This window comes from Onychomys torridus, chromosome 1 (genome assembly GCF_903995425.1).
Source record: "Onychomys torridus chromosome 1, mOncTor1.1, whole genome shotgun sequence".
Taxonomy (NCBI): Eukaryota; Metazoa; Chordata; class Mammalia; order Rodentia; family Cricetidae; genus Onychomys; species Onychomys torridus.
The window spans coordinates 130,797,796-130,809,221 of NC_050443.1; the positions used below are offsets into that span (position 1 = coordinate 130,797,796).

The window sequence follows — 11,426 nt, forward strand, 5'->3', positions numbered from 1 at the left end:
TGATGCAGTCATTTCTATTTCCCTTCCTTCCATGAACATGTGCCTGTTCAAGAAATCAAGTCAAATTGGGAAGTGGTGGCCCATGCCTTTAGTCCTAGCACTTGGGAGGCAGAGGCAGGTGGATCTCTGAATTCTGAGTTTGAGGCCATCCTAGTCTACAGAGAGAGTTCCAGGTCAACCAGCGCTACACCCTGTCTCGAAGAAGAACAAAACAAAACAAGAACAAAGAGAGAGAGAGAGAGAGAGAGAGAGAGAGAGAGAGAGAGAGAGAGAAGAAATCAAGTCAATTTTAAACATGAAAATCTAGCTGGGTATAGTGGTTCACAACTCTAATTCCAGCATTTAGGAGATTGAGGAAGGTAGGTTTCTGGGTATTTGAAGCTAGCTGGCCTACATAATGAGTTTTAGAGCAGACAGGACTGCAGAATGAAACTTGTCTCAGAAAACAAAACAAAAACCAAAGCAAAACCCAAAGTATGGTTACAGTGTGCAGTGATCTCTTCCATGTCTCTGTTTCTCTGTATTTCACAAATTCCATTGAGATATGCTTGGTGACTCTATGAGACAATATGTAACACACTGAAAAATATGTGGGAGAATTAGAACTATAAATATGAGATCTTTTGGGCTGTTTTAGGCCACTGTGAGAAGAGAAATGATGAGCAACTATAAAGAATAAATCTTAGTTCATATACAAATGTTTCCAAATGTGACTACAGGGAGGAGCTATTGCTCTTCTCCATCAGAAGGTCCAAATCTCTTCCTGAGTCTCCTCATGGCTGACTTCATCTCCTGGTTCCTCAGAGTGTAGATCAAGGGGTTGAGCAGAGGGGAGATGACTGTGAAGGTGACAGAGATGGCTTTATCTGTGGGGAGGGCAGTGAAGGGCCGGGCATAGACATAGATGCAGGGCACGAAGTGCAGGGTGACCACGGTGATGTGGGAGGTGCAGGTGGAGATGGCTTTCTTCCTGCCCTCTCCTGTGTGTGACCTGAGCATCATCAGAATGACAGTGTATGATACCACCAACATCAGAAACCACAGAGTAGCAACCAGGCCATTATTGGAAATCATCAGCAGCTCCAATACAAAGACATCTGTGCAGGCAAGTTTGATGACCTGGGGGACATCACAGTAGAAAGTGTCAAGAACATTAGGTCCACAGAATGGAAGTGTCAGCAAGAGAGAAACCTGCACGATGGAGTGGACAAAGCCTCCCATCCAGGAGGCCACTATTAAACCAATGCAACGGCCCCTGCTCATGATGGTCACATAGTGCAGGGGCTTAGAGATGGCCACATATCGATCTAGAGCCATCACTGACAGAGAAAACACATCCACTCCTCCAATAAGGTGGAAGAAGAACATCTGAATGAGGCAGCCATTGAAAGAGATGGTCTTTCTGTCTGAGAGAAGGTCCACCAGAACCTTGGGGGCAGTGATGGAGGAAAAGCAGATGTCAGCAATAGACAAATTCCTGAGCAAGAAATACATGGGGGTGTGAAGGCGGGCCTCACAGGTCACAGTGACCATGATGAGAAGATTCCCCAGTAGAGTTGTCACATACACCAGGAGAAGGAAAAGAAATAGCACCACGCCCACTTCTTGACTCTGGGTCAGGCCAAGGAAGATCAGTTCTTGGATTCTTGTGTAGTTTTCCATCTCCATTAAATCACTGCCTCTCTGGGCTGCTTTGTTTCAAGCCTTAGGTTGTTTACCTTCTCTTCCTAAGCTCCTAGGATGAAATTGAGTTCTTCTGCTTTGCCATAGTGCTTAAAAGTGGTCGAGTGGTCCACATTTTAAATATTGTAATCAATTTGGTGATCAAATCACATTACTACTTGCAAAATGAGTCATTAATTATTTCCCTACAGAGCAACGTTAGGAAAGAAGATATAGGTAGGTATAGAAGATATAGACACTTAAGCATCGTATTTTAAAAAGGAAATATCACTGAGGTACAGTTAGTGCTTTATCAGTTTTTTCTGCTTTAATAAATTCTATTCAAATGGAGATGGAGGAGGAGTGAGTGTGGGGGTGGAAGGGAGGTGGGAGAGGGAACAGGAGGAGAGGACAGTGGGGACACTGGTTAGTGTGTATGATAAATGAAAAAAATTCAATTAAAAATAACTACCCAATACTGAGGTATTTATCTACCAGTTTGAACACAGGAAACTATTCCATATAAGTGCATTAAGCAAAGGACACAATTGAAAATGAAAAAAAAATTCTATTCAAGCCTCTTGGTCAGTTATCTTTCTTTGGTGGTCACAGGTTGACTTCTTAAGGACATGAAATAGAAGTACCATCATCAGTTCTTGTGTTTAACTGTCCCCATTTGGTTAACGTTATTATTTTCTACATTGTCCAGATCACATTTGGACAAAGGACATGTGAGAGTTTTGGATATCTGAAACACAGTTTTTTTCCCTAAAAGGAGAGTGATACTTACAGAGACGGGGGAAGTACAGACACCGTGTTAGGACAACGTAGCACTGGATTTATTCCTTCATATTCTGCCGCTGGTTAGCTGAAGGATGGGGGTTCTGCATTATCAACTGTGAACTATATGGACAATATTGATCTGAGAAATCAAGGAGAAGGAGGAAGCTCGGTCAAGGGGAGACTCACATGAAAGGTCAGAGGACTGAAGAGGTATATAGCTTCCTGTGTCTTACTGTGGGTTCTTAATTTCAGCCTCTGCCAAAGGAAAGGCACCAACTAGAGATCTGCTTCCCTCTCCTGTTGTGATGCCCATTCTCCTCTCCCGTCTACATCACCATCATATCCATTTGTAGATTGCTGAGAAAGAGCAGTGGTAGAGCTAGGGTTTCTTGACAGTTTTCTCATCTCAAAGGCCGAAGTATCTTTTGAATGGCTCTCTTGTGTATTCCTGTGAAGAAGGGGATTTTACTTATTTTTAGTAGTTGAAGAAAGAAAGGTGACCTTTCTTTTCCCCAAACTTAATACATTGATACATTGTGAAACTGAAATTCAGTATGATTATGCTCATTTTCAAAGCCATTTGATGTCTTATAACAGTAATTGTACAAGAATTCAGCAGGATTGTGTTATTTCTTCAGCTCAATTTTAGAGTAAAGGTAGGAGAAAAAGCATCTCAAATGAGTTATCTGTTTAAACAATTGTAAAGTTTCCAGGTAAATCTGGAGTCAGCACAAAACTAGCCTAGTGTATTAAACATCTGCAAGAGTTCCCATAAGACTGTGCAGCAGAGACCATGTTCAAAAAATGGATCCAGATTATCTCAAGATAGACTCAACTGTATTCCTCACCCTGAGTTGATTAGGAATTTCAGAGGTACAGCTTTAGTCCTTCAATCCTTTCTCACACATTTGATGGTGCTTATAGCACTGTTGGGGTTGGACTTATATTCACAACACAGACATAAGTGCAGCGAAGGTTTACTCTGGAGAAATGCTTGGTCTGGTGGAAACACAAGTATTTAAGTCTATCCACAGCCATGGGAACCACGGTAGTGCTCTCTCTAGGGCTGGTATGGAAAGAGTTCCTAAAGAAGACAAAGACTGTCACAGTCTGGAAGAATAACAGAGGTGGAAAATAACACCAGTCACTGGTGAAATGACACAGCCATCTAGTGAACACAAAAAGCAATGTAGTCTGGGAGTGTATGGGAGTGTACAGTGAAAGGACTTTTCTAGGTACCAGACAGTTCCTTGCCTCATTTACCTCATTAATACATGCTTCATTGTTACAGTCCATGGTTCTTAGGCATTGTTTGATAAATGAATGAGTGATTTAGGCCTATTACCTCCTAAGTCTGTATTTCATGCAAGCAGGCTTGCATCATCAGGAGGAGATAGAAACAGAATGAAGACACATTGTCCCTCTCCTTCAATTTCAGGCTACATAGTTTTACATATTGCCTTATGGTGGCATTTGACAACACCTGGCTGAAGAATCTCATTTGACAGAAACTTCTTACACTGGTTTTAATGTGTAACAGCCACACAGTAAGCAACTGAAAGACTCAACAAATTCTGGATGACTTACTTATAGTGTGCCACAATTCTACATCCTTTTAAACACACCCGTATTTCCAATACTTGACACCCACCTTTGTTGAGTTTGTCAGGGAGATGATCATTCTTGGTCTGAAATATCTAATATCTCTGGAAAATATTCAAAGTCAACTTTGTCAAACATAATCAATGACAACATCTGAATTTTAGCATGCACAACCTTAATGCTAGATAGCCAATGTCTTTACCCGTTGTCTTTGATCCTAAAACTTCAAGTGAAAATCATATGCTATTTGGTACAGGATACAATAACATTAATTCTTGAAAAAAGATGTGCTATTGAAGAAGATTTCAGTGTCTTTGCTCCATTTTCAGGAGAGAGATGGCAAACTCAAGGATTTGCCTATTTAAGGTTTTTGGACTTGGACAATGTTCCTGTCTTCTGCTCGAATCCCTTAACCTCAGGCTTCATGTTAGAATGACAAAGGGAATTGTCACTGGACAGGGAAGTAGCAGTAACTGATTTGATGATGTGGTTTCAATGGGATTCATTAAAATGCTATCAAAACTTGCATGTGTGTGCACACACACGGACACATTTTGGCTGGTGTACAAATTCCTTAGAGGCTATAGAAGAGATTATTTGATTTGTATACTCAGCATTTTGCACTGGGAACCTGTGTTGTGTCCTACCTGATCCCTTAGTCTCAGGCCTATTATGAGAGATAGGTAGCGGGTAACTGTGGGCAAGGATGTGGAATTAAAGTGGCTAGTTTCACTGATGGTGATGAAATTTCAGTGGCAATTATTATATTGCTGCTAACAGATACACTGATGTGTAAGGAAACAGCGACCTGTTATGGAAAAAACCCACTACATAGTCCATGTCCAGTTTATCTAATGACAGGAGAACTTTATTCTGCTCTGTTAAAGCACTCCAAATCATATATTTGAAATATTTCTGGGGTCCTTTTTCACAGTTTCAAAAGCATGAAAAAAGTACATTTGAATATATATCACTGTACCACAGAAACAAACTGTGAAGAAGTTAGAAAGACTGGACCTCTAGAGGTCTCATGACCCTTCTTATCAAGCAGGATACAGTAGAGGCTCCTGGACCTGTTAGTTGCTATTTCTAGGGCTACGGACTCTGTTCCATCACAGTGATCCAGGGTTAAGCAAACCCTTGGTTGACTTTTTCCTTTCTTTCCCAGACAAGATCTAGTGTATTTAATGAATACAGCTGATACGAAGAAAGGAGCAGGATCAGTGCAGGGAGAAGAGACAAAGGTATCCCTTGTCAAGGAGATTCGTGGTTTTACCAATTAAGCATAATAAGACAGTAAGAGGAGCCTTTGGGCCATGCAACACACCTTGCTGCAGAAGAATCTGAGTAAACATGTCAACATATTTTTTTTACATAAGAATGGAATTTGAAGATAAAAATAAAATGGGAACAAGAATAAATAAATGAATATGAAGCAGAAACTGCCATTCAACCACGAAAGGAGTTAGCAATGTTATAAGAACTCTGGAGTCTCTAGCCTATATTCAGTATGCAGAAAAGGTAAAACCTAGTTTTCATTCAATAATGTCTGAAGTCTGGGAATATAGCTCAGTTGGTAAAATACCTCTCCAGCATACATGATGCCCTGGGTTCAATTTCAAGTGCTGTTTAAATTGAGCATGGTGGTTCACACCTGTAATCCCAGCACTCCAGGTAGAAGTGAAAGGATCAGGAGATTAAGGTCATCCTCCACAGCATTTCGAGATGGAGACCAGCGTGAGCTACAGGACTCCTTCTCCACTCAGTAGATCATTACTTTCTGCTTTCATACACCTCCAGACACTAAGAATGAGATAGTGAGACAGATGCATATCCCTTTGACATTCTAGCGGGAAGATAAAGGTATTTTAAAATAAATTAAATTAGCTGGGTTTGATGGCACACAACTTTAATCCTAGCACTTGGGAGGCAGAGGCAGGAGGAGCTCTGTGAATCCAAACCCAGCCTGTTTGACATAGTGAGTTCCAGGACAGCCAGGACTACATAGAGAGATCCTGTCTCAAAAGGTAAAAAAATTAAATTATGGAATTATTTTAGATGTTTAAAACATAAACAAAACAAACCAGAGTTAAAAATACAAAGTAAATTAGTGATGTATTCTTCCTTAAAAAACTTTCTTTTTATATATTCTTTGTGTCTTTTACATCATGCATCTCTATCCCATTCATTCCTGTCACTTCATACCTGCCCTTTGTCCTTGCAGCACACCCCCCAATAAAATTTAAGAGAAAAAAGGAAACAAAGGAAAAAAAAAAACTCATCATGGAAGCCTTGAACCAGACCAATGACTCTTTGCAATGAACACTTGTGTTGGAGCCATGTAACCTAGTCTCAGCTTGACATATGACTACCTGTCCAATGGATTTCCTCGGGGCAAGGCACCTGTGGAAATGGACTCGGACTTGGCAAGGACCGGTAGTCCATGGGACAGTGTAGGAATTTGCAAAATGTATGCAGCTTGAAGCCTCTTTTCTCTCTCATATATTGGTGATTCTTTGGGCGAGTTTTAGTTTCACTTTGTCAGTCACACATGCAACAGCTGTTATTTTCCCTGGACATTCTGCTCGTTCTAGAATATTTCCCCCTAAGATTCAGCAGGGGCTAATGTTTCTCAGATCTCTTACCTAGAATTACTAACTACAACTCCTAATTCTGGGAGCTTTTCTGACTCAATAGAGACAATTAGGTGCATATGAGAAAACAACACTTGGAACATTAACAAAGTCTCACAGTTCTGGAAAGGAGAGTAAGGCATGCATACCTAGAATAGTGAAAAAGCCTCAGGAATACACATAGTGCCAACTGTTGAGAGTAAGTTTCCTAGACACCAAACATATAGAACCAATGATAGGCTCTAGTATGATGCAATGGAAAAATGCATTGTAAAATTATGGGGGGGGGGAGATCCAATTTTACCACACACACAGGAGCTTATATTGATGAAAGAAGTATAATACAGTGAGATAGGCAAAGTGTCCTGCTGAAGTCTGCCTTTTACAGAGAGCTTGAGACATGGCAACCTCTTGTAGACAAGGGAACTACATATCAGCATATCTTGCAGACTCGAAAGAATTGTTTGTGGTTGAATATTGTTAAAATATTCAACTTAAAACATTATGCCCATGTCTATTACTTTTTAACTTTGTAACCTCAGTATCTGCCAGCCAACCTAAGTGCTGCAGAGCAGGATGTGCCTAGCTCGATATTCAGTTAATATCAAAAATGCTGAACTGTGTCTAGAATAAGGTTATGCAAGGAGTGGGAAAGTGTATTTGGGGAAGCATAAAGGGGAACAATGGGGCCTTTCATAATAATTACAATGTATTCATTAAAGTATGGCGTATTTCTTAAAGTAAGAAATAGGAACCAATGATAAAATTGTTCATGTAAGCCTGGTAGAAAAATCTCTGTTAAAGTATAAAGACACTTGAGCTGTTCTGGGCACTTGAATGCAATCCACTTGGTGGTCAGAATTTTTCATTGTGCCGAGGCCCCTTCTCCACCTCAGGATCTGAGCCTGAGCTGAGGCTGTATCCTGGCAGACTTGCAAGTATCATTTCTTTTTAAAGTATTTTAAATTACGAATGTGTGCACATAAGTGAGTGCAGGTGCCTGTGGAATCTGGAAGACAGCGTCATACCCATCTGGAGCTCAAGTGATAGGGCTCTGTGAGCTATCTAATGTTGGTGCTGAGAACGGAGCTCAGGTCCTCTGCAAGAGTAGTGCCCACCCTTCACTGTGCCGTCTTGTTAGCCCCAATGATGTATTTTCTTTAAAAGGGTAGTGAGAGAGTGATGAGCTTTACAAACATTTATTTATTTAACTACATGTTGTGTGCGTATTTGTGTATGCAGGTAAATGTGGATGCTAGAGGCCTCAGATCCCCCTGGACAACATAGGATCTAGGAAACATACTCAGGTCTCTGCAAGTACAGTATGTACTCTTTACCACTCAGCCATCTCTCTAGCTGACTAAAGTGGAATTAATATATTGAGATTGTGGGGAGGCAGCACAAAACACTGAGGTAAAGCTATTAGCTCATTAGTACAACAGTTTTCATTGAGTACACACGAAGACAATAGAGAATATGCACAATGGAGATTAATGTACAACTATTTGTTTTTGTTGTCAGTTTTAGGGATCAAACTGAGGGCTTCATACATGCTGGGTAAATGCTGTATGGCTGAGCTACACTCCTGTCCTGAAATGTATTTTATGAGCCTCATTTAATTCTGTTTCAGAATAAGAAATACCGCTATTACAGAAGATGGGGAAGGAGCCTAGATGGCAGAGTGACTGTCTAGTGAGCATGAGGCCCCAGATTTGGGTTCTTTAGAGATTAAATGCAGTTGTGTTTTGCAAGTTCATATTGTGCAATTTCAGTGGCCATGTTTTCAAAATTTTTAATTCTTTCTTCTGCACGCTTAATTGTGCGATTGAATCCTCACAGGGAATTTTTTGTTTCAGTTCAGTTTTTGTATTCTGCTTTGATATATTTTGAATCTGAGCATCTGTATAACTCATCAGTTATGGACATATCTCAACTATGATCTGAAATGGCGTTTCTGCATTCCTATTATTTTTTCAGGAACTCCTGTCATACTTAGCATTTATCACATTTGTCCACTTTCTTCTCCTTGTTCATGAATCACATGATAGTGTATTGATTTTTCTGTCTCTGTCCATGTGTGATCCCTTTTTAGTTTCCAGTTCATTATAATTTTCACTCCTAAACATTTTGTTTTACTCTTGCCATAAATCTACTTTCTGCTTTTAGAATCATTTTTATTCAGATTTAAAAAGCTATGCATAGCTTTCACATTTATGTTATCTTTTTTTATCTTATTTCTCTAACACATAACTTCTTGCTAGTAAATCTTGTCCTTACCTGACCTAACTTTGTGGCATGATTTCATCTGAGATAGCATGAATTCACACATAATCTCTGTATATACTTTTATCCATCTTGGGACTAGCCCCATATCTTCCTATGGAAATATTGGTGTGTTTTGGTTTTAGCTGCTCCCACAAGGAAACAATGCAACATGCAGTATGTGCACAGTATTATTTTCTAGCTCTCTAAAATTATAATTTCCAAAGATTATCTATCTTTGTGAAATTAACATTGGTTGTGTATTATCATCAGTTATGATCACCTCTAGTACTAGTAATTAGATACATTTCAGTGGATCCTTTACTTCAGTCTCCCTGGATACAAGAAGGAGGAATAAGGAAATGAGTTTTGCTCTCCTGTATATGACTACCTGCAGTTCAGTTTTCAGGGTTCTCTGTACTCAATATATAGGCTGTTTAGAAGTTGGGATGAATACATTTCTTCAAACACTACTTAACTGTGTTGTAATTATACTATTGTGTGCATGGGTCTAACAAAGTTTTTAAGTCTAACTTTTGACACCTATGATCCATGCACCTGAGAGGCTGAGACAGAACAGTTACTGTGAGTTTGAGGGTAGTTTGGGCCTCTGTGCGCTCCAGGCCATCCTGGGCTACAAATGATACCCTGTGTCAAAAAGTCAACATCAACCCTCAAAATAGGGAAAGGTTAAGACTGACTTGAGTTTGGAATCAACTTTTACAAGTCTTTGATTCTTCCATCTCACAAGTTCAAGTGAGATTTACTATAAATAAATGGGTTTGGTTCTATTTAGACATTGGAACAATAAAGGACAGTTATACTTGTTAATTGACAACTTTTTTGTATTTTAATATGCCATGGTAAAAGAAGTCACAAAGCATCATACATAAGAAAAACAAAAATATTTATTTATTGTGTTAGATATGTTTTTATTTTTTCAAACACTCAAATCAGTTATGTACAAGGTGGATGTTAAATGTAAAATGAGTAGTTCCAGACTCTTGCCATTTATGTATTTATATATCAAGGTTTTACAAAGGCAGACTGCAAGTCAAGTTCACAGTCAATTTTCAGAGTCATAGGGAATGAATGACAGCAGGAAATCTTTAAAAACCATTTAAAACAAGTGTGTATTGACTTAAAAAGGAAGGGAAAAATTACCAACAGTGTTTAACTCATAGCAGAATCCACAAAGTCATAGAATAATTGCCAGTAAATGGAGATATAGGTGCTAGAGACCTGCAATTTTGAGACAAATGACCCTGTTAACCCCTATATGTCTCAAATCAAACCCTTGATTGGCAACCATTGATAGGTGATCCGGCACTTCTATTACAGTTCATGTTTGTTCCTTGCTTTCTGTCAGTCTCCCTTCAAGGGTTATATTCTTCTTACTTAACTTGCTACTGATGTCCATGCTTACAAATGATTTTATGAGTCATATCTTTCATAAACATACCATATTACTATACTTTGTTGTGTATAGCAAAGTCCCAATGTAAAAAGAAAAAAGATTTAATTATATTTCCACAATCAGTCATGGAACTATTCTACCTCAGAAAGTATGAGTCTTTTCCTGAGTCTTTTCATGGCTGACTTCATCTCCTGGTTCCTCAGGGTGTAGATCATTGGGTTCAGGACAGGAACAATGCTATTTAGGGTGATTGATACAGCTCTGTCCATGGGGAGGGCAGTGAAGGGCCGGGCATAAACATAGATGCAGGGCACAAAGTGCAAGGTGACCACAGTGATGTGGGAGGTGCAGGTGGAAATGGCTTTTCTCTTCCCCTCCCCTGTGTGTGACCTCAGCATTGTCAAGATGACTGTGTAGGATACAAGAAGAAGAACAAACCATAGTGTAGTGATCAGGCCATTGTTTGATATCATCAGGAGTTCAAGATCAAAGGTGTCAGTGCAGGCAAGTTTGAGAACCTGTGGGACATCGCAGTAGAAACCATCAACAACATTGGGTCCACAGAAAGGAAGTGGGAGCAATAGGTAAATCTGCACAATGGAGTGAACAAAGCCACCCACCCAGGAAGCCACAATGAGGGCTGTGCACCGCCCCTTACTCATGATGATCACATAGTGCAGGGGCTTGAAGATGGCCATGTAACGATCAAATGCCATCACAGAGAGGGAGAAAATGTCTGCCCCACCAAGCAGGTGGAAGAAAAAGATCTGAGTAAAGCAGCCATTGAAGGAGATGGTCTTTCTTCTTGAGAGAAGGTCTACTAGGACCTTTGGAATAGTGATGGAGGAGAAACAGATGTCTAAGACAGACAGGTTGCGAAGCAGGAAGTACATAGGAGTATGGAGGCGGGACTCCCAGGTCACAGTGACCATGATGGTGACATTTGCTAACACAGTTGTTATATAAACCATAGATAAAAAGAAAAACAAGAGTAAGCTCAGTTCTTGAGATTGAGTAAGGCCACAAAAAATAAATTCAGTCACCTTGGTGTGATTTCTCAGTGCCAT

The 11,426-nt window shown here is 39.9% G+C and overlaps 2 protein-coding genes across 2 annotated transcripts; both read right to left on the minus strand.

Moving 5' to 3' along the window:
• Window positions 1-726: 726 nt before the first annotated feature.
• Window positions 727-1,668, minus strand: LOC118571601 (olfactory receptor 4D10-like). The gene has a single exon (XM_036170697.1). The coding sequence runs from the start codon at window positions 1,666-1,668 to the stop codon at window positions 727-729; it is 942 nt and encodes a 313-aa protein (XP_036026590.1).
• An 8,822-nt stretch (window positions 1,669-10,490) lies between these two features.
• LOC118571624 (olfactory receptor 4D11-like) lies at window positions 10,491-11,426 on the minus strand. Its single transcript, XM_036170743.1, has one exon. It carries the CDS (start codon window positions 11,424-11,426, stop codon window positions 10,491-10,493), a length of 936 nt encoding a protein of 311 aa, XP_036026636.1.

Coding starts and splice junctions, on each gene's coding strand:
- LOC118571601 (XM_036170697.1), bottom strand. CDS start 1,668: ATGGAGATGGAAAACTACACAAGAATCCAAGAACTGATCTTCCTTGGC.
- LOC118571624 (XM_036170743.1), bottom strand. CDS start 11,426: ATGGCACTGAGAAATCACACCAAGGTGACTGAATTTATTTTTTGTGGC.